The sequence below is a fragment of the Oratosquilla oratoria genome, chromosome 37 (assembly GCF_046742065.1).
Source record: "Oratosquilla oratoria isolate Oo_2021 chromosome 37, ASM4674206v1, whole genome shotgun sequence".
NCBI classification, from domain to species: Eukaryota; Metazoa; Arthropoda; class Malacostraca; order Stomatopoda; family Squillidae; genus Oratosquilla; species Oratosquilla oratoria.
This window is the reverse complement of record NC_134813.1, coordinates 2,795,615-2,817,291: the sequence shown is the minus strand read 5'-3', so window position 1 is coordinate 2,817,291 and position 21,677 is coordinate 2,795,615. Positions and strand designations below refer to the sequence as shown.

Genomic DNA, 21,677 nt, shown 5'->3' with positions numbered 1-21,677 from the left:
GGGATTGAATGAGTGGAAGTGGATTTTATGCCTTTGGTTTTTGGCTACCTCCCTTGTAAGGGAGAAAAAAAGCCTTTGGTATATGTATGTATGTACAACCACTACATTGAGGGCACAAATCACCTTGTACTAAACTGTCCTACACTTAATCTTCTTACACAGTAACACAAAACTCTTGACTGAGAGACCTGTGGGCTAAACCAATATTCATGACAAGATTCCTGGGGGTTGCAAGGGATCTGCAAGAGGTTGATTGATTAATCCAATCAATCAAACTGTTGTCCCTGGTCTCTTTCACAGATGACTTGCAGCATCCAGGAAACTGACAACAGCCCCTTGTCAGAACCATAAATCACTTAGAGAAGAGATGTGGATTAATCCAATTTGCAAGGGATACAGTGATGCAATTCACATGCCACAGTTACTTTTAGATTTACCTTTAATTGTCATCATTTTTCTTTTTAAGGTGTAGTAGTAAGTCCAGGTGCAGCTGTCATCCCACCACTGGCAGCTGCGCAGGATGTCAGCACAAACAGCAATTCAAGCAGCAGCACAAGCAGTAACAGAAACAGTAATAGTAACAACAGTGTAGGGGGAGGGATGCAGTCATCCATGGTGGCTGCTCCTCCAGCAGCAGCACCAGCGGCAGCTGCAGCAGTTGCCGCTCCACCACTCATGTATCCTCAGTATTACACTCAGCCTATGGATGCAAGAACTTTTTCTCAGGTGAATATGTACACTTATAAGGTATATAGAAATATAGGTATAGGGTGATCTAAGTTATATAGAAATATAGATATAGGGTGATCTAAGGTATATAGAAATATAGGGTGGTCTAAATGTTTTATGTATTTTACGGGATGAGAGCTATGCTCGTAATGACCTTCTTTTGTATCTCACCGCATCCAGTTTGTTCTTGTATAGTTTTGGCACTCACTGTTTCCCTGTTTAGTTTGTTCCAGACATCAATCACTCTGTGTGGGAAGCTATTCTTTTTCAAATCTCTTCTGTAACTGTCCTTCTTTAGCTTCTTATGTCCTCTTGTTTCTCTTCTGTCCCATTTTAATAAGTCATCTCTATCAAGAACTTCATCACTTTCATAATTCGGTAGTCAACAAATCACCTCTTTCTCTTCTTTCTTCCAGTGTTGATAGATGTAATTTATCCAATCTTTGTATGTCAAATTTGAGAGTGTAGGTGCCATTTTGTCACTGTTCTTTGAGTAGTAGAGCTTGTGTGAAGGTCTGGAATTGAGAAAGTGAATGGTTTGAGTGCTAGGCTAGGATTTGGAGTTAGTGAGTGAGAGAAGAATCATTTGTTTATGCTTGTGGCTAAGTCTGAGGAGAGACTGCATGTTTTTGGATGGGTGTGGGATGGGTATTTACCTAATTGTATTCACCTAGTTGTAATATACAGGAAGGGAGATATGCTTGTGTGACCCGTCTTTGTGTCTTTGAGCATCAATTTTTTTTTTTTCTTTTCTTTTTTTTTCTTGAGTAGTGTTTGCACACACTGTTTCCTTATCTAATTTATTCCAGGTATCCACCACTCTTCCCACATTTATCTTCAGCTTTCTTCTTTCACACACTCTCCCAAACTCTGTCACCAACTTCCTCAAAGGAAGTGTGGGTAAAAGTAAGGTGATGAGGTGTACAAGGGGTGAAAGTGGCAGCAGACTGGAAGTGAGCATTAAGGGAGAGCGACTGGAGGAAGTGGATAGTTTTAGATACTTGGGTGCAAATGTGGCAGGAAAAGGTGGAGTGGAGGTGGAGGTAGAATGTAGATTGAGAGAAGTGAGTAAATGCCTTGGTGGATTAAAAAGTGTATTGAGGAATAGACATTTGGGAATGGATGCTAAGAGGAGACTGTATATGGAGCAGAAACGTGGAACATAAGAGAGGCAGAAAGAAGTAGTTTTTATGTTTTTGAGATGAGGTGTCTGAGAAGTATGATGGGGGTTACTAGGCTAGATAGAGAGAGAAATGAGGAGGTGAGGAGGAGAACAGGGGTAGAAAGGGCGTTGGGAGATAGGGTTGATGAAAGAGTATTAGGATGGTTTGGACACATAGAAAGAATGAGTGAAGAAAGACTAGTAAAAGAGGTATGGAAGGCAGATGTGGAGGGAGTGAACATGAAGGGACGTCCTAGGATTAGATGGATGGATGGGGTGAAGGGGGCTTTGGGGAAGAGGGGAATGTCTGTCGAGGAAGGACGGGAGAGGACAGAAGACAGGGGTGAATGGAGAATGGTTGTATATGGATGATGATGTGATGCATGAGGTGAAATGGGTGGGGGGATGGGGGGTGAGGTAGTATGTGTGAGTAAAATTTGACACAGCCTGAAGGAATTTCTCCCCATCTCCTTTTATGCATGGGGGGATGGAGAGGGGGGTCGCCGATTTAATGAAGCGGCCTTGCTGTGGATGTGCTGTGACTTGCGACTCTGCCTCTGATCCAGGGCAGTGGACAAGGTGCAGGGATGACCCGTCATCCAGGAGGTGCTAAGATGGGAGGGAGGGTGGAGGGAAGTGGAGTGTATTTAGGGATGGAATGGGTGGGAATGATTTTATGCCTTTTTCTTTTTGGCTACCTCCCTTGTAAGGAGGAAAAAGCCTTGGTATATGTATGTATGTATGTATCCACCACTCTGTGGGAAGCTATGTATATATGTATATATATATATATATATATATATATATATATATATATATATATATATATTTTTTTTTTTCAGATCTCTTCTATTGTTACCCGTACTTTCTTTTCATGTCCTCTTGTTTTTCCATTGTCCCATTCTAATAAATTATCTCTATCTAGGATTTCAATTCCTTTCATGATTCTATAAATAGTCAGTAGATCTCCTCTTTCTCTTCTTTGTTCCAGAGTTGGTTGTTCCAATTTGGGCAATCTTTGTTCATATGTTAATTTGGAGAGAGTTGGTGCCAACTTTGTCATTGCTCTTTGTATTCTAATTTCTTTATATTCTTTTTAGTACTGGGTGTCCATAGTGTTGCTGTGTACTCCAGTTTTGGTCTTATTAGTGTAACTAATATTTTTTTAACCATTTCCTCATCGAAGTAGTCAAATGCCACTTTCATTGACCTTAATATGTTGAAGGTTTGTCCGACTATTTTATTGATATGTTTGTCTGGTGTCATGTCTTTGCTGATTATTACTCCAAGGTCTCTTTCTAGGTTTACTTTTTTTTACTTCTTCACCAATTTTATAATTTTTTGATATCTTGTTTTTACTTTTTCCAAACTCCATTATACTACACAACTTTGCTTTGACTTCTCCACACCTATAGAAGGGGGCAAATCCTTTTGGCTTGTATATGTTTAGATATCTTGCTTTGTAGGAAATGATGCATTACTTACATGCATATATACATATACCAAGTTCCTCTTTCCCCTTATGAAGGTGATAGCCAAAGTCAACATCCCTATGTACAGGTGTATTAGTGGTGTATTAGCTTAAAAAAGAAATGAAAAGACAATAATAATAAAATAAATGAATAAAATAAAATAAGAAAAAAAAAAAAATGTGCAGACATATTAACTGTACAAATGTGTTCCTTTCTGATGTTATTATTTCTCTTTTGTCAGGATGGAAGTGTTCAAGATATGACATCTCAATTGGCAAGCCTGTGTGTGGGTACAGGATCAGCACCAAGCATCAACGGGACAGACCTTAGCCATGGCCCCCAAGCCGCAGCGGCGGCTGCAGCTGCAGCTGCGGCTGGAATTCCTCAGGGTTATATCTTGCCTAGACAACAGTATACACAGGTATAATTACTTTGTGTATACAGTAGAATCTCCTGTATTGGTATTCAGCTCACTGGGATGATGTCTTAATGGGAAAGAATTAAGAAAGCATAAGTATTATCTTTTTAAACAACAAAGGCTTTCTTTGAAAGAATATAATTGCTTGGTACCATCTAGAAAAAATCTCAAAGAAAAAATTGCCACAAAGTATGTATTTATTGAGAGTTGTTAAAATTGCAAAGCAGACTCAGAAAAATCTTTAGGATTTGCCATTATTTCAGATAAACTTCGAACCCGAAAATAGCTAGGGCTTTCCGGAGGTGAACAAAATTGTCTGGTGGTAGCCAAGAACAACCTTCATGAACAGTTGATGTTGTCTTTGGGTTAATACATACATATACCAAGGGCATTTTCTCCCTTACAAGGGAAGTAGCCACTCCCACTCATTTCATCCCCACATACTCCACTCCCATTCACCATCCCTCCCTCTTTTCTTGGCTCCTGTGTGGTGGGTCATCCCTGCATCTTGCCCACTACCCTGGGTTAGAAGAAATGTAGCAAGGTACAGCACATCCACAGCAAGGCCGCTTCATTTAATTGGTGATCCCCTTTCCCCATCCCCACATGCAGAAAAAGAGGTGGGGAGAAATCTCTCCAGACTGGATCAAAATATCATTCACACATACTCCTTCACCCCCCCCATCCCCTACCCATTCCCTTTCATGCATCACAGCACCATCCATACACAACCACTATCCACTCATCCCCATCTTCTGTCTTCTCCCCTCCTTCCTCAACAGACATTCCCCTCTTTCCCAAAGCCCCCCCCCCCCCATCCATTCATTCCATCCCAGGTCAACCCCTCATGTTCACTCCCTCCATCTCCACCTTCCACACCTCCTTCACTAATCTCTTCACTCATTCTTTCCATGTGTCCAACCATTCCAACACTCCTTCATCAACCTCATCTTCCAACTCCCCCTCCATTGCATGTTGAGAAAAAGGATTGTGGTACTCCCCAAAGCAGTCACAGCTCCTGTTGGGGATCAGTGCCACCTGCGTAGAGCCGGTGGCCAGGGCTGGTTGCCGCCGTTTGGCCCCCAACTCTTGGGGTTGGGGGGTGGTCCCACAACGTAGACAGAGTCCACCTGGCCAGACTGCGGTGCGGCCACCACCTAGCACTTCTAAGCTACCAGAAGAGGCTGGATGACCGCATTTTGAACAGCTGCCCAGGATGTAACACTTCACCCCATACCATACAACACATAATGCAAGACTGCATTATACACAATCATGCACACAATCAACACAACATCCACTCTATAAAGGATTTGTGGGAAAACCCAGTTTCGGCTGTGGCATTCCTTGGGGAGACGGAACTGCTCAAACAGACAGTCTAGGGAATGACAACAACAACAACAACAACACCCCCTCCACCCCCACCCTCCTCCCCACCTCCTCCCCACCTCCTCGCTCCCCACTCTATCCAGCCTAGTAACCCCTACCATATTTTTCAAGCATTTCATCTCAAACACATTTAAACTCCTCTCCTCTCTTATGTTCTATGCTTCTGCACTGTACAGTGCTATCAACACAATCACCCCTTCATACAATCTCTTTTTAGCATCAATTCCCAAATGTCTATTTCTTGTTACACTTTTTAATCCCCCAAGGATTTACCTGCCTTTCTCAATCTGCACTCCACCTCCACTCCTCCCCCTTCCACCACACTCACTCCCAAGCATCTAAAGCTGGTAGGTTGGAGGGAGTGGGAGGCTTTACAAAAGCTGACATGCTCCGAGTCTTGAAGGCAGAGAATTTCTCATCATAGCAATACATTGTGCACTATAGAGAGGATCCCAGGTGGCATGAGACTGTCCACAAGGATACAGACACTGGTGAAATACACGAGCAGCGATCGAAGCAAGATATATCGAGAATACACTCCGGACCACTATCTAGCGATTCGCCAATGAACGATTTTAGAACCAACCAACCTCTACCTAGTTGTTTACACAAAACAAGAAGGGAGTTACATAGTTTGAATGACCGACAGTGTAATCATCTTTGTATCTTTATTTTTTTTATTTATTTTTTTTTCACGATCACTGACAAAAATGGAAGAAAAAAAAACGAAGGATATAGGGAAAAAGAACCAACAAAAAGATGTGTAGACATAAGTATAATTGAGACTCCACTTGGAGTCATACCGAAAAAGACGAGCCTGAACGAGACCCCAAAGACATACCAAAGGTTTGATAGAAATGTTTTCTTGGAATTTAACAGGGATAACAACAATATGTATAGAGGGATAGATATGGAAAGAGAACCCAGGTTTAAAAATATAATAAGAAATAAGGAAATTAATGAATTGTTAGATGAAATAAACTCAAAAGTGAATGCAAAAGTATATACAAAGAAGTAGCCCTATTATGAAGGGCCAATGAAGAAAATAACAGGGAATTAGACGAGTTGAAAATGGAACTGAATAGGATAAAGGGAGAAAATAAAAGATTGAAAAATGAAGATATGAATAGGAATGAGGCATTAAAGAAAGAAGAAAAAAAAAAAAGGTAGAATCAATTATGATAAAAATTGAAAGCAACCACATGAAAAGTAGAAAATTTGTAGTAGTGTATGTACCCCCCAAAACACAGTCCTGGACAGAGCACAATCACTCCAAATTGTTGGAAGATACTAAGTATGAACTGACTGATATACTGAAGGAAAGAAGAAATACAGTAATTATGGGTGATTGTCGAGGATGGACGGGAGAGGACAGAAGACAGGGGTGAATGGAGAACGGTTGTATATGGATGATGTTATGATGCATAAGGTGGAATAGGTGGGGGGATGGGGGGTATTTACCTAGTTGTATTTTACAGGAAGGGGAGCTATGCTCATGGTGTTCCATCTTCATATCTCATTTTATCTAAACTATTTTTAAATTCATGTATTGTTTTTGCACACACCACTTTCTCATCTAACTGAAGGAAAGAGGAAATACAGTAATTATGGGTGATTGTCGAGGATGGATGGGAGAGGACAGAAGACAGGGGTGAATGGAGAATGGTTGTATATGGATGATGTTATGATGCATAAGGTGGAATAGGTGGGGGGATGGGGGGGTATTTACCTAGTTGTATTTTACAGGAAGGGGAGCTATGCTCGTGGTGTCCCATCTTCATATCTCATTGTATCTAAACTATTTTTAAATTCATGTATTGTTTTTGCACACACCACTTTCTCATCTAACTTGTTCCAACTGTCTATTACTCTGTGAGGAAAGCTGTTCTTTTTCAGATCTCTTCTATAGCTGTCTTTCTTGATTTTCTTTCCGTGCCCTCTTGTATTTCTGTCATCCCATTTTATCAGATTCTCTCTATCAATAATTTCTATGCCTTTCATGATTCTGTAAATAGCTATCAAATCTCCTCTCTCTCTTCTTTGCTCTAGTGTCTGTAGTTCAAGTTTTGCTAGTCTCTCTTCATATGATAGTTTTGAGAGTGTTGGTGCCAATTTTGTAATTGCTCTTTGTATTCTTTCAATTTTTTTTATACATTTTTTTGTACTTGGTGACCACATCATTGCTGCATATTCCAATCTTGGTCTTATCAGAGTGATTAGAATTTTCTTCACCATTTCTTCATCCAGGTATGTAAATGCCACTTTGATTGTTCTTATTAGATTATAAGTTTCTCCAAAAATCTTATTTATATGTTTCTCAGGTGACATATTATTCATAACAATGACTCCCAGGTCCTTCTCATTTTCTACTTTTTTTTATTCCTTCTTCTCCCAATTTATATGATCCCTGTTATTCAGTTTTTGCTTTTTCCAAACTCCATTATACTACACTTTTTAGTGTTGAGCTTCATCTCCCACTTCCTACTCCATTCCAATACTTTATTTAGATCACTCTGTAGTGACTCACAATCTTCTTCCGTGTTCACTTTTTTTAATAGTTTTGCATCATCTGCAAAGAAGCTCATATAACTTTCAATTTCTTCATCCATATCATTAATATATATAGCAAACATTATTGGGGCCAGAACTGTTCCTTGTGGAACACCACTTATTACGTCATCCCATTTTGAGTGTTTGTCTCTTATCACTACTCTCATTTTTCTTTCTTGCAAAAAGTCTTCCATCCATTTAAGCAGTTTGCCCTGTATTCCTCCTTCAGTTTCTAATTTCTTCAGCAACTTATTATGTGGTACATTGTCAAAATCTTTTTTCAGGTCTAGAAATGCACAATCAGCCCATCCATCTCTTTCTTGTATTATATCTATTAGCCTTGAATAGAAACATATTAAATTGGTAACGCATGATCGTCCTTGTCTGAATCCAAATTGCCTTGGATTTAGGACGCTGTTTTTTTCTAAATATTTTACCCATTTATTTTTGATAATTCAAAGGATTACAAAGGATTACAAAGGTGAGCATGCCGACAGGAGACCTTTTGGTCCATATCTAGTTCGGATGCGAAAAAAATCATAATATAGAATAATAAATAAAAACTATAATAATGTAAATAACAATAAAAAATACATAAATACATGCATAGGTATAGTTAAATGATAAACAAACAGGTAAATAGTAAATAATAATAAATTAACATATCACTAATAATAAATGAAAATCAGACAGACAAATGATAACAAAACAAAAACAAATAATATAAGATAAATTATAATCATTACAGCATCTTGCTTAGGTGTTTATCTAAATGATTCTTAAAGCTTTGAACTGAACTACATTGCACTACCTGTGCAGGAAGTTTATTCCATTCATTAACTACACGGTTGGCAAAATTGTTTCTACCTACTTCCAAATTAAATCTATTTCCGGACAGTTTGAGACCATTGTTACTTGTCTGATTCTCATTCAATGTGAAAATTTTGTCACTTTTGATGTCAATTCCCTTTAGAATTTTAAAGACCTGTATCAAGTCACCTCTGAGTCTACGTTTTTTTAGGGAAAACAGATTCATATGTTTTAGTCGATTTTCGTGTGATTTATTTTTGATATTTGGAATCAGTTTTGTGGCTCGCCGTTGTACTTTTTCCAGTCTGTCAATGTCTTTAATGAGATTCGGTGACCATACAGAAACAGCATATTCCAAATGTAGACGAACTAATGATTTATATAGCTTGTTAATGAGTGATGGACTTTTGAAATCAAAAGATCGCACAATCAGTCCTAGAGTCTTATTTGCTTTTTCAGAGGCTGAAATACACTGCTTGGATGATTTGAGGTCGTTACTAATAATTACGCCAAGATCTTTTTCACTATCCACTTTTGTTAACGAATTTCCAAATAACTTGTAATCGTACCCACTGTTATTTTTACCTATGTGCATTACCTTGCATTTACTTGTGTTAAATTTCATTAGCCCCTTTTCAGACCATTGCTGTAATATATCTAAATCTTCTTGAATATTAATTGGTTTGAGTGATCATTTGCCACTCCGCACAGTTTTGTATCATCAGCAAATTTGGAAACAGTAGATTTTAGTCCATGGTCTATATCATTTATATATACTATGAATTGAAGTGGCCCAAGAACGGAACCCTGAGGAACTCGTAACATTTTTCCATCTAGAAGTTTTTCCATTTAAAACAACTCTCTGTTTTCGACCATTCAACCAATTACTAGTCCAACCTAATAGGCTACCACTTATTCCGTGTAAAGCTAATTTAGTAAGTAGTCTTTCGTGTGGGACGGTATCAAAAGCTTTTGCAACGTCTAGATGTATTAAATCTATATTGTTTCTTTTGTCATAATTCGAGATAACTGTGTTGTAGAATTCGAGTAAGTTAGTCACGCAGGAACATTTCCGTCTGAAATTTTCACAAATTTTTGCTATTGTACTTGTTAGAGAGACTGGTCTATAGTTGGTAGGGTCTTCTTTATTTCCTCCTTTATATATAGGTACTATATTTGCTTTTTTCCAATCTTCTAGAACTTTTACTTCTTTCAAGGAACTATTTATTATGCTATGTATTTTGTCTGCCAGTTCATTTCTGCATTCTTTCAAAATCCAGTTTGCTATTTCATCTGGTCCATGCGATTTTCTGACATCAAGATTACTCAAGTGTTTCATTATTTCATTCTTTGTTACTTCTATTTCTTTCATAGGGGGCACTTTCTCCTTCCATTCGATCTCTTCCGGTTGTATATTCTCCCTTGTAAACACTGATTTAAAATGCCTGTTCATAATTTCCGCCATTTCTATTTCCTCTGTGTATTCAACTCCTCCTTGTCTTAATTTCTCCAAATCTTGTTTGTTTTTCAGTTTGTTTACAAATCTGTAGAATATTTTTGGTTGATCTTTACATTTTTCTATGACATCTTTTTCATATATTCTCTTTTCCTCTCTGCACGCTTGTACATATTCATTTCTATAACAAGTATATATTTTCCATTTTTCAGGTCTTTTGTCTTTATTCCATTTGGTCCAAGCTTTGTCTCTTTTGTCTTTTAACTCCCTACAACTTTTATTGTACCAGCACTTTACATATTCTTTTTTTTGTTTTTTCCTTGGGACATACTTTTCCACTCCTTTTTTATAAATTTTTGTCAAAATATTCCATTTCTCTTCTACTGTTGTATCTTCTTTGTGTATTCTTTCCCAGTTTTCATTTTGAAAGAATTCTCATATTTTATCAAAATTTGTTTTTTCATACATCAATCTTCCTTTTTTATATTGTTCATTTCTTTTCATGTATTTTTTCTCATTTAGTTCTAGTTCTATCAATATGTGGTCACTTTTACTTATTGGTGCCTGGTATTCTATCTTTTCCACTATTTCAGGTTCTGATGCGATTATTAGGTCTAGTCTCGATGGTTCTTCTTCATTTCTATACCTAGTGTTCTCCTGAATCCATTGTGTCATTGTGTGGTCAATAATCATCTCAAGTAGAACATTTCCCCATGAGTCTTCTCCACCCTTTACGGTCATCTCTTCCCAGCAGATTTCTTTGCAATTAAAGTCGCCCATCATAACTATTCTTCCTCCATCTTCCATTATCTTGTTTAATGTTATTCTTGTGTTTTCTAACATACTTTTATGTTCACTCTCTTCCCACAAGGCTGTTTTTGGGGGCATGTAGTTTATTACAAACTTTCTGCTCTTCTTATCTCTGTCTTCTACTTCTATCATAATCATCTCTACTCTATTCTTGCCATATGTGACACTCTTCACGGTTATATCCTTCTTAGTCAGGAACATAACTCCCCCTTGTTTTATCTCTCTGTTTCTAATCCAATAATTATATGCATTGTGTCCTATGCTGTTGGGTGGTAGTGGACCTTTTAATTTTGTCTCTACAATTCCCATTATGTCCGGTTCATTTTCCTTCAGATACTCGTTCAGTTCATTCAGTCCTGTTATTAATCCATCTATATTTGTGTAGGACACTCTTAACTTTCTGTTATTTCCATTGTATTCTCTGTTTCTTTTTTGTTTCTCTCTGTTATGGTCCATTTCCTCAATTTCATATTCAGTACTCTCCAGTAGAATTCTTCTTTTTCTGACTCCGTTCTGGTCTCGTTTTTTTCTTTAGCTTCTTTCCTTTTCATTTTTTCTTCCTCTCTTTCCTCTTTATTCATTTCTCTTTTTATCCATACCTTTTTATATTGTTCACTTGCTGCTAGCTTCCCTGTTTTTGCTAAGATATTCTCTGCTGTTGTTTGTGACCTGAATTTAATCTTAATTGGTCTGGACTTATCTGTACTATATTTTCCGAGCCTAAACATCTCTTCAATTTGTTTTATTATTTCAGGTTCATCTTCCTGAACTAATTCTAGTAAACTGCTTACTTTTTCTTTTTCCTCACTGATTCTTGAAATTCTATCTAGGTTATGTTTCTCTTCCATTCCCAATATAATTATACATTTCTTTTTATCTGCTAAGTCTCTTACTATATTCTCCTTCTGTGTCATCACTTTGATAACTGAGTCTTCAGTTTGTTGTTGTTGTTGTCGTTCCCTAGACTGTCTGTCCGAACAGTCCCGTCTCCCCAAGGAATGCCATAGCCGAAACTGGGTTTTCCCACAAATCCTTTATAGAGCGTATGTTGTGTTGTTTGCGTGCATGATTGTGTATAATGCAGTCTTCCATTATGTGTTGTATGGTATGGGGTGAAGTGTTACATCCTGGGCAGCTGTTCACAATGCGGTCATCCAGCCTCTTCTGGTAGCTTAGAAGTGCTGGGTGGTGACCGCACCGCAGTCTGGCCAAGTGGACTCTGTCCTTTCATGGGAGAGAGGATTCAGAAGGGTGGATCTCAGGGGGTCTGGCATGCAACAGTGTGTTGTCTTTCAGTGTGTTAATGGAGCGGTGAGTGATATGATTATGAATATGTTTCCGGTGGCTGGTATTTGGTGGTTGTGGAGGAAGAGAAGAGAGTATCTGTGCATGATAAAGGTCTTTGGGTGTTGTTTTAATGTTTCTTGGTGTGTGTGGGTGTTCTGCTATGTAGTGTAGCAAGTGTAATGTGTTTGTGGTGGCTGCGGCAAGTGTTTGTGTGCCTCTCATGTCGAGGTGGTCCTTGACTTTGAGGACTTGTTTGATGGTGTAAATGGTCTGTAGGTGTTGTATTTGTGCAGCCTGTAATTGTTTTTAGGGCTTTGTTTTGTATGATTTGAAGGGTGTTGTGGTGTGTCTCACTGAGATTAGGAGCCCATGCAGGACTCGCATAATTCAACACTGAGCGTATGCATTGTTTGTATATTGTTATATTAGTTTCTTTGTTTTGTCCAAATGTTGTTCCAGTGATTGACTTAAGTGCGTTAAGTCTGGGTGTGCATTTGTTTTTTATGTTTGTGATGTGTTGTTTGAAAGACATGGATGTATCGTATGTTACACCAAGAATTTTCGGTGTGTTTGTGTGTGGTATTAGAGTGTTGTTGATGTAGAGATGAGGTATGTATTTGTGTTCTTTTGTCCAGTTTGTGAGAAGTGTTGCTGTAGATTTGGTTGGAGCTATTTTGAGTCTGTTTGTGATGAACCATGTGTTGAGTGTGTCAAGGTATGGCTGGATTATTTCTGCAGCTTTGTCTGTGTTACGATGTGTGCATGTGATTGTTATGTCGTCTGCGTAGGAAGAGATTTGTGTTTCTGAGGTGTCTGGCGTGGGTAAGTCATGCATGTATAGATTAAATAGTGTGGGGGATAGAATTGAGCCCTGTGGTACTCCGTTCTTAATGTTTCTGATGTGCGATGATTGGCCATTATATGACACGTAAGCATTCCTACCTGCCAGATAATTGGCCAGCCATCTTATGGTGTTATTGTGCATGTCTGTGTTATATATTTTATTTGTTAGGTTGTGGCGGGGGATAGCATCAAAAGCTTTACTAATGTCTAATGTTATAAGAAGTGTTCTGTGGTGGGGCCTATCTGAATTGATGCCATCTAAAATTCTTTGTGTGAGGTTTGTCAGAAGAGTGTTTGTGGAGTGTAGTGGCCTAAAACCGTGTTGTGAGTCAGCAAGGGGAATATGTGGTGTGACAAGTTTAAGTATTAGGCGTTCAATGACTTTAGAGGGGGTGCAGAGAAGTGTGATTGGGCGGTGCGATGTTGGGATTGTTGGGTCTTTGTTCGGTTTTGGAATGGTGATTATTTTACCATGCTTCCAGATGTCGGGTATAGTGTTGTGTGAATAGCTGTAGTTTGCAATGTTTGTGAGTGTTTGTGGTCCAATGTGTTTTAGGTGGATGTTGCTTATGTTATCAGGGCCACAGGCAGATGAGTGCTTGAGACTATGTATTATGAGTTTTGTCTGACTGTCTATGAAGGGTATATAGTCTGAGTCTGTGGGAAAGTCTTTCTTACGTCGAATGGTGCGTCGGCCGTCAGGGTGAGAAGTGAGATGGCTTGTCTGTGCAAAATGACGTATGAGTGCGTTTGCTTGTTGTCTGTTTGAGGGTAGATTATCTGTTGTGATTATTGCTGCGTGAGAGCGTGTAGTGTTACTGTTGGATAGTGTAATGCTGTTGAGTGTTTTGTACAATTTGCTGGTGTTTGTTTTGTGATCAAGTGTATTGATAAAATTTTGCCAATTTTGTGTTTTTTGTTCATGTATTTTATTGGCAATCACAGTGTTTAGTGTTTGTATTTGGTCTGCTATGTTTTGAGGGATAGGTGTGGGGGTACCGTGTTTAAGTGTGTCACGTTGTCTGATGAGGCTTTGGATTTCTGGTGTGAAGTTGGGGTTGTGTGATTTTCTGTTGCCTCTAGGGATGTATCTCTTGTCTGCATTTTGTATGATTGTATTAAAAGTGTGCACAGCATTGTTTATGTTTGTGATTGGTGTACTGTTAAGTGTTTCAAAATGTTGTTCTGTCTCTTCAATAAAAGCTTCCCAGTTAGCTCTCTTGTAATTGGTGTATGTGTGTCTGTGGCCAACTGGGGTGCATCTTGTTTTGGTGGTGATGATGATTGGAAGGTGGTCAGAGCCAAGGGTTCCGACCACTCTCCATGATGTTGTTGGGGTTAGGCAGGGGGAGCAAAAGGTGATATCAGGAGAGGAGGGAGTGTATAGGGCTTGGTGTGGGATATGTATATGATTATGTGTGTTGTTCATGATAGTCAATGAGTCAAACTGAGTCTGTATATCAAGCCCTCTGTCTGTGTCAGGGTTGTCGACATACCAGGCAGACGACTTGGCGTTGAAGTCTCCACCCATGATCAGGTTGGGGATTGAGGCTAGTTGGCTAAAATGAGGCCTGAAGGTGTCTGGAACTGTGGGGGATGATTGTGGGGGAATGTACATGTTAACTATTGTCAGTGTTGATTTGTTGCTTGTGCGGATTCGAATGGATTGGATTTCTGTTGTGTTATCTGTGGTAGGGAGGAGAATTTTGGTTGTGGCACTTGTGTCCACAAAACAGATGGAGTGGTGGATCAGGGTGATGAGTCCACCGCCATAGCCGTCAGTCTGGTCTTGTCTGATGGTGGTGTAATTATGAAATGATGGTGTTTTGTGTGAGTGTCTTAGTTTTGTTTCTTGTAAAATCGCAATGTGTATGTTGTGTTGTTTAAGAAAGTGTTCAAGTTCATGTTTTTTCGTGTTAATACCGTCAATGTTGTGTTGTAATATGTTGATGTTGTGTGTTTTGTATGTGTTGTATGTTGCCGTTTGGGGTTGAGGTTGGGGTGGTAGTGGGGAAGGTGTAGGATCTGGGTCAGAGGGGGGGAAAGGAGAGATCGGGGACAAAGGAAGGGGAGTACTAATTGGGGGTAAGGGCAGAGGGAAATTGGGAGTGGGTGAGGGTGCTGGCTGTGGTTGGGGAGGTGGGAGTGGGGTTACCGGAGGGCAGGTAAAACATGTCCAAGTGTTTGTGTATTGGTTTGTGTCAGCAAGTGTTGTACAAGTGAGGTGGGCCCAGTTTTTGGACATATTGCACTGAACTGAGCCCTTTGTCTGTCTGCTCGAAGTAATGGGTTTAGAGCATGTTGGGCATGTGTATTTTGTGGTGGGCCCAGGATTGCTCTCTACATCTCCAGCTAAAAGTAGAAGAAGAGGGGTGATCGCCAGAAAATCACCCCTCGGTGCAGAAAAAACGTAATATTGCATGTTGGGAAAAAGGATTGTGGTACTCCCCAAGGTAGGCGTAGCTCCTCTTGGGGATCGGTGCCACCTGCGTAGAGCCAGTGGCCAGGGGTGGTTGCTGGCGTTTAGCCCCCAACTCTTGGGGTTGGGGGGTGGTCCCACGACGTAGACGCTGCAGCTCCAGGACCTCTTCAGTTTGTTCTTTCATTTGCTGTTTAATTATGTCAGTAAATGCAACTTTACTGTTTTCCTGGATTTTTTTCCAACCCTGTGCTTCTTTTGCTATGGCCTCTTTATTGTCTTTATTATTCCTCTTTAATTCTTCATTCTCCTCTTTTACTTCTTCTAACTGTCTTTTTAATTCTTCTATTTCACTAGTTAAATTTTTGTTCGCCTTCTCTAGTTCTTCCAACTTTTCAACTGTCTGCGCAATGTTGGTTACGTTTCTGAACCTGTCTTCCCAATGTTCGATCATCTTATCAAGTTTCTCCTCTAGTCTTGTCAATCAGGGGAGGTTGGTATCCCCCCCACCCTCATTAAATCCCTGGAAATTATTATCCTCACCTTCCATTGTGCTGCTCTTATCTATATTTCTAATCCTTACATTTTTGTTAATCCCATCACCAAAATCATCGGTCCTCCGTTTGTTTACAAGACGTCTGGCCTCCTGGACCAAGTCCTCCCCCTCCTCATTTCCTTCCATTTCCCTCAGTAATCCCTCCCCTTCTCCTTTTTCCTCACTTTCCAATGACACCACGAGTTATCCCCTTCCCTGTAAATACAATAGGTACTTCCTTTGCGTTGAGGTCCACGAAAATTTCACTTTTTCTTCAGAACTCTAATCCTCGCCATCCATCCGACAAAATGTGTGTGTGTGTGTGAGGTAGTATGTGTGAGAAAAAATTGACGCAGCCCGAAGGGATTTCTCCCCGTCTTCTCCTTTTCTACATGAGGGGACGGAAAGGGGGGTCGCCGATTTAATGAAGCGGCCTTGCTGTGGATGTACTGTGTCTTGCAACACTGCTTTTGATCCAGGACAGTGGACAAGATGCAGGGATGACCCGTCATCCAGAAGATGCCAAGATAAGAGGGAGGGTAGAGGGTGGAGGGGAGTGGAGTGTATTAGGGATGGAATGGGTGGGAATGGTTTTTATGCCTTTGTTTTTTGGCTACCTCCCTTGTAAGGGGGAAAAAGCCTTTGGTATATGTATGTATGTATGGGTGATTTTAACTCAAAAGAAATATGTTGGGAAGAAATGACAGTAAAGGTGTGGAGAAAACATATGGGGCAGCATGCTACTAGATATGACCATTAGATACACAATGACTCAGTGGATAAAGGAAAATACCAGATACAGAAACAATGAGGAACCATCGAGACTGGATTTAATATTAACATCAACCTGAAATTGTAGACAGAATAGATTACAAAACACCAATAGGAAAGAGTGGCCATGTACTAATAGAATTCGAACTAAAAGAGCAAATAGACCTAAGAAGAAATGAGAAACATAGAATAGGAAGACCAATGTACAACAAAATTAATTTTGAGAAACTTAAAAAATTCTTTCGTTATGCAGACTGGGAAAAATTCCTAAATGAAGAAACAAGGATGGAAGAGAAATGGAATATACTAAAAGAAATTTACAATGAGGGAGTGAACAAATATGTACCACAACAAAAGCAAGAAAGAGTATACATAAAGAACTGGTACAACAAAAAATGCAGTGAAGCTAAGGATAAAAGAGACAAAGCCTGGAAAAAATGGAAAAAAGACAAAAAAATGAGCAAATGGTAAACATACATGAAACTAAGAAACAATTATGTAGAAATATGCAGAGAAGAAAAGAGAAACTATGAAAAAGAAATAATAGAAAAATGCAAGGAACAACCTAAACTATTTTATAGATATGTGAATGGTAAGCTAAAAAACAAACAAGAAATAGAAAAGCTGCACCAAGGAAGTTTTGAGTATACAGAAGAACAAGAAATGGCAGAAATTATAAGCAATCATTTCAAATCGATATTCACAATTGAGAACTCACCTAACTCTGAGGGAATAGAGAGACAGAAATCCCCCCCCAATGAAAGAAATAACTATAACAAAGAAGGAAATCAGCAACCAAATAAAAAACCTTGATGTCAGAAAATTGCACGGTCCAGGTGGAATTGCAAATTGGATACTGAAAGAATGCATAGAGGAGTTAACCGATGAAATATACAGTATAACCACAAGACTGGAAAAATGCAACTATTATACCAATATATAAAGGAGGAACAAGGAAAATCCAACTAACTACAGACCGGTCTCCCTAACAAGCACAGTAGCAAAAATATGTGAAAAAGTGATCAAAAGTAGATGGGTTAAACACCTGGAAGAAAAAAATAAACTGAACCCAAATCAATTTGGATTTAGACAAGAAAGATCATGTACAACAAACCTGATCTGCTTCTATTCAAGACTAATAGAAATAATACAAGAGAGGGATGGATGGGCAGACTGTGCCTATCTAGACCTACAAAAAGCATTTGATAAGGTACCACCCAAGAAATTAATAAGAAAAATAGAATCAGTAGGTTGCATCAGAGGTAAATTATTAGAATGGATGGAGGACTTCCTGACTAGGAGACAAATGAGGGTAGTAATTAGAGACAAATACTTGAAGTGGGAAGAAATGATAAGTGGTGTTCCACGGGTTGGTGCCGGCTCCAATCATGTTTGCCATATATATATAAATGACATGGATGAAGGAGTTGAGTGTTATATGAATTTCTTTGCAGATGATGCAAAAATACTAAAGAAAGAACAGAGGAGGACTGTGAATCATTGCAATCAGACCTGGACAAAATCTGGAAATGGACTCAAAAGTGGGAAGTGAACTTCAATATCAAAAAGTGTAGTATAATGGAGTTTGGAAAAAGTAAAAACAGAATATCAAAAAATTATAAAATTGGTGAAGAAGAAATCAAAAAAGTGAACTCGGAAAGAGACTTTGGAGTAATAATCAGCAAAGACATGACACTGGATAAACATATCAGCAAAATAGCTGGAGAAACCTTCAACCTATTAAGGTCAATGAAAGTGGCATTTGACTATTTAGACGAAGAAATGATTAAAAGAATATTAGTTACATTAATAAGACCAAAACTGGAATATGCAGCAACACTATGGACACCCAGTACTAAAAAGAATATAAGGAAATTAGAAAGAATAAAGAGAGCAATGACAAAATTGGCACCAGCTCTTTCCAAATTAACATACGAACAAAGATGATCCAAATCGGAACTACCAACACTGGAGCAGAGAAGAGAAAGAGGTGATCTACTGACTATATAGAATCATGAAAGGAATGGAAATCCTATATAGGAATAATTTACCAAAAAATGACAATGGAAAAACAAGAGGACATGAAAAGAAACTCAATAAGGATAACTATAGAAGAGATCTGAAAAAAAAAAAAATAGCTTCCCACACAGAGTGCTGGATATCTGGAATAACTTAGATAAACAGTGTGTGCAAACACTATTCAAGATTTTAAGAAAAAACTTGATGCTAAAAGATACAAAGATGGTTCACCACGAGCATAGCTCCCTTCCTATATAATACAACTAGGTGAATACTTCCTCTAGCCTCTCTGACTTAATACTCACTTCCAATTTGCTGCCATCCTCCTCTTGTACATCTCATCACCTTACACTTACCCACATTTATCTTTAACTTCCTTCCCTCACACATCCTCCCAAACTCCAACACCAACCTCCCCCCCTAATCCCACCACAAGCACAGCATCATCAGTAAACAGCAACTGGCCCATCTCCCACCCCTGTCCAGCCTCTTCAACCATCTCCAATCCCTGGCCCACCACCCAATACATGCCTAAATCAAACAGCCATGGTGACACAACACATCCTTGGTGAAGTCCCAGCCGCACCTTAAACCACTCACTCTCTCCACTTCCAACCCCAACACAGGCCCCACCACTCTTGCAAAAACTCTTGACTGCTCTTAACAGCTTTCCTCCTATCCCATATATCTGCAATACCTCCCACAGTACCTTCTTATCTACCCTGTCATAAGCCTTTTCCAAATCCATAAAGCCCCCCCCCCCAAAAAAAAAAAAAAAAAAAAACATCCCTATCCTTTCCTAAAGCTTTCTTACATATCTGCCTACCACAAAAATCTGATCCACATAACCCCTACCCGTCCTAAATCCACACTGTTCCCCACCAATTACTCCCCCTGTTTCTTTCCTTATCCTCTCAGTCAAAACCTTCCCATAAGCCTTCACAACTACATTCAACAAACTGATCCCACTGAAAGTACCACACTTCCCTTTGTCCCCCTTTCCCTTGTAAAGTGGAACTATACAGGCTTTCCCTCCAGTCCTCTGGCACTCTACCCTCTTTTAGCCAAACATTAAAGATCCTAACCACATGACACCCATCTAACCCAAGTGCTTTACCTGCTCTCATTATTTTAATAACTACTTTCATCTCATCTTTTCTTATTTATCCACCATTTTCCTCATTCATCACTGTCATTTTTTTAGTGCCTCCCAGTGCAGCTACCTTTCTCTCCTTATCCTCCTTCACATTTAGCAACTCCCTAAAATATTCTGCTGTCTCTTCCATTATAATCTCTGCATCTACACCTTTTACATTTTCTTCTTTACTTGATTCATATCCCCTTCCCATCATAATTTCCTTCCAAAACATCTTTTTATTACTTTTAAAATTTTCAGTCATACTCTTACCCCATTTCACATCTGCTCTCCTTTTTGCCTCCTTTGGGTTGTTAAGGAATAATATATTAGAAGTAAGACAAAAAGAAAAAGAAGAAAAAAAAAAAGAAATCAGTTCCAACACCACATTCACTAAGTGAATGTGGTGTTGGAATAGTATATCAATATGTCACTTCCCCAAATGCTTTCAAGATGATTTCAAGGGTCTTCTTACATTGTTTTTATATGAACCAGAAAAGGTAAAAGGTGCAGATGGAGAGATGATAATGGAAAAGATGGCAATAGGAGGAAGATGGGCAGAGTATTTTAGGGAGTTCCTAAAGAGAAGAAAAGGTAAAAGGTGCAAATGGAGAGATGATAATGGAAGAGGAAGGTGGGCAGAGTATTTTAGGGAGTTGCTAAATGTGAAGGAGGATAGGGAGGGAAAGGTAGTTGCAGTGGGAGACGCTAAAAAAATGAGTGATGAGTGAGGAAAATGGAGGAGAATAGGGAAAGATAAAATGAAAGCAGCTGTTAAGATGATGAAAGCAGGTAAGGCACCTGGGTTGGATGGATGCCATGCAGAATATATGAAGAAAGGAGGGTACAGTTATGGTGGACTGGCTGGTGAGGTTATTTAATGTTTGTTTAAGAGAGGGTAGAGTGCCAGAGGACTGGAGGAGTGCCTGTATAGTTCCACTTTACAAGGGAAAGGGGGACAAGTGTGAGTGTAGTAGTTTCAGAGGGATCAGCTTGTTGAATGTAGTTGGGAAGGCTTATGGGAGGGTCCTGATTGAGAGGATTAGGAGAGGAACAGAGGGAGTAATTGGTGAGGAACAGTGTGGTTTTAGGACAGGTAGGGATTGTGTAGATCAGATTTTTGTGGTAAGACAGATATGTGAGAAAGCTATAGGAAAAGGTAAGGATGTTTTTTTGGCTTTTATGGATCTGGAAAAGGCTTACAACAGGGTAGACATGAGGGCACTGTGGGAGGTACTGCAGATATATGGGAAAGCTATTAAGAGCAGTCAAGAGTTTTTATGAGAGTAGTAGAGCTTGTGTTAGGATTAGAAATGGAGAGAGTGAATGGTTTGAGGTAAAGGTGGGACTTCGTCAGGGATATGTTATGTTGCCCTGGCTGTTCAATCTATACATGAATGGGGTGGTGTGAGAGGTGAATGTAAGGGTAGTGGGTCAGGGATATGAGATGGTTAGAGAAAATAGAGAAAAGTGGGAAATAACCCAGTTGTTGTTTGCTGACGACACTGCGCTTGTAGCAGGATCAGAGGAGGGATTGAGGAAGTTAGTGACAGAGTTTGAGAAGGTGTGTGAAAGAAGGAAGCTGAAGATGAATGTGGGCAAATGTAAGGTGATGAGATGTACAAGGGGAGAGAGTGACAGCAGCCTGGAAGTGAGCATAAAGGGTGAGAGACTGGAGGAAGTGGATAATTTTAGATACTTGGGTGCAAATGTGGCAGGAAAGGGAGGAGTAGGGGTGGAGGTAGAATGTAGATTGAGAAAAGAGAGTAAATGCCTTGGTGGATTAAAGAGTGTAATGAGAAATAGACATTTGGGAATGGATGCTAAGAGGAGGTTATATGAAGGAGTGATTGTGCTAGCAACACTGTACAG

General features: G+C 39.3%; 1 protein-coding gene across 11 annotated transcripts in view; it reads left to right on the top strand.

Moving 5' to 3' along the window:
• enc (R3H domain containing protein encore) overlaps positions 1-21,677 on the top strand; it is a 609,003-nt gene that overhangs the window by 506,377 nt on the left and 80,949 nt on the right. For all 11 annotated transcript variants that reach the window (XR_012965819.1, XM_076175155.1, XM_076175157.1 and 8 more), the window contains 2 exons: positions 467-726; positions 3,605-3,784. Coding sequence is in view for 10 of the 11 variants with exons in the window: in XM_076175155.1 (XP_076031270.1) it covers positions 467-726; positions 3,605-3,784 (440 nt within the window). In the remaining variant the exon portion in view is untranslated. The remainder of the gene's footprint in view (positions 1-466; positions 727-3,604; positions 3,785-21,677) is intronic.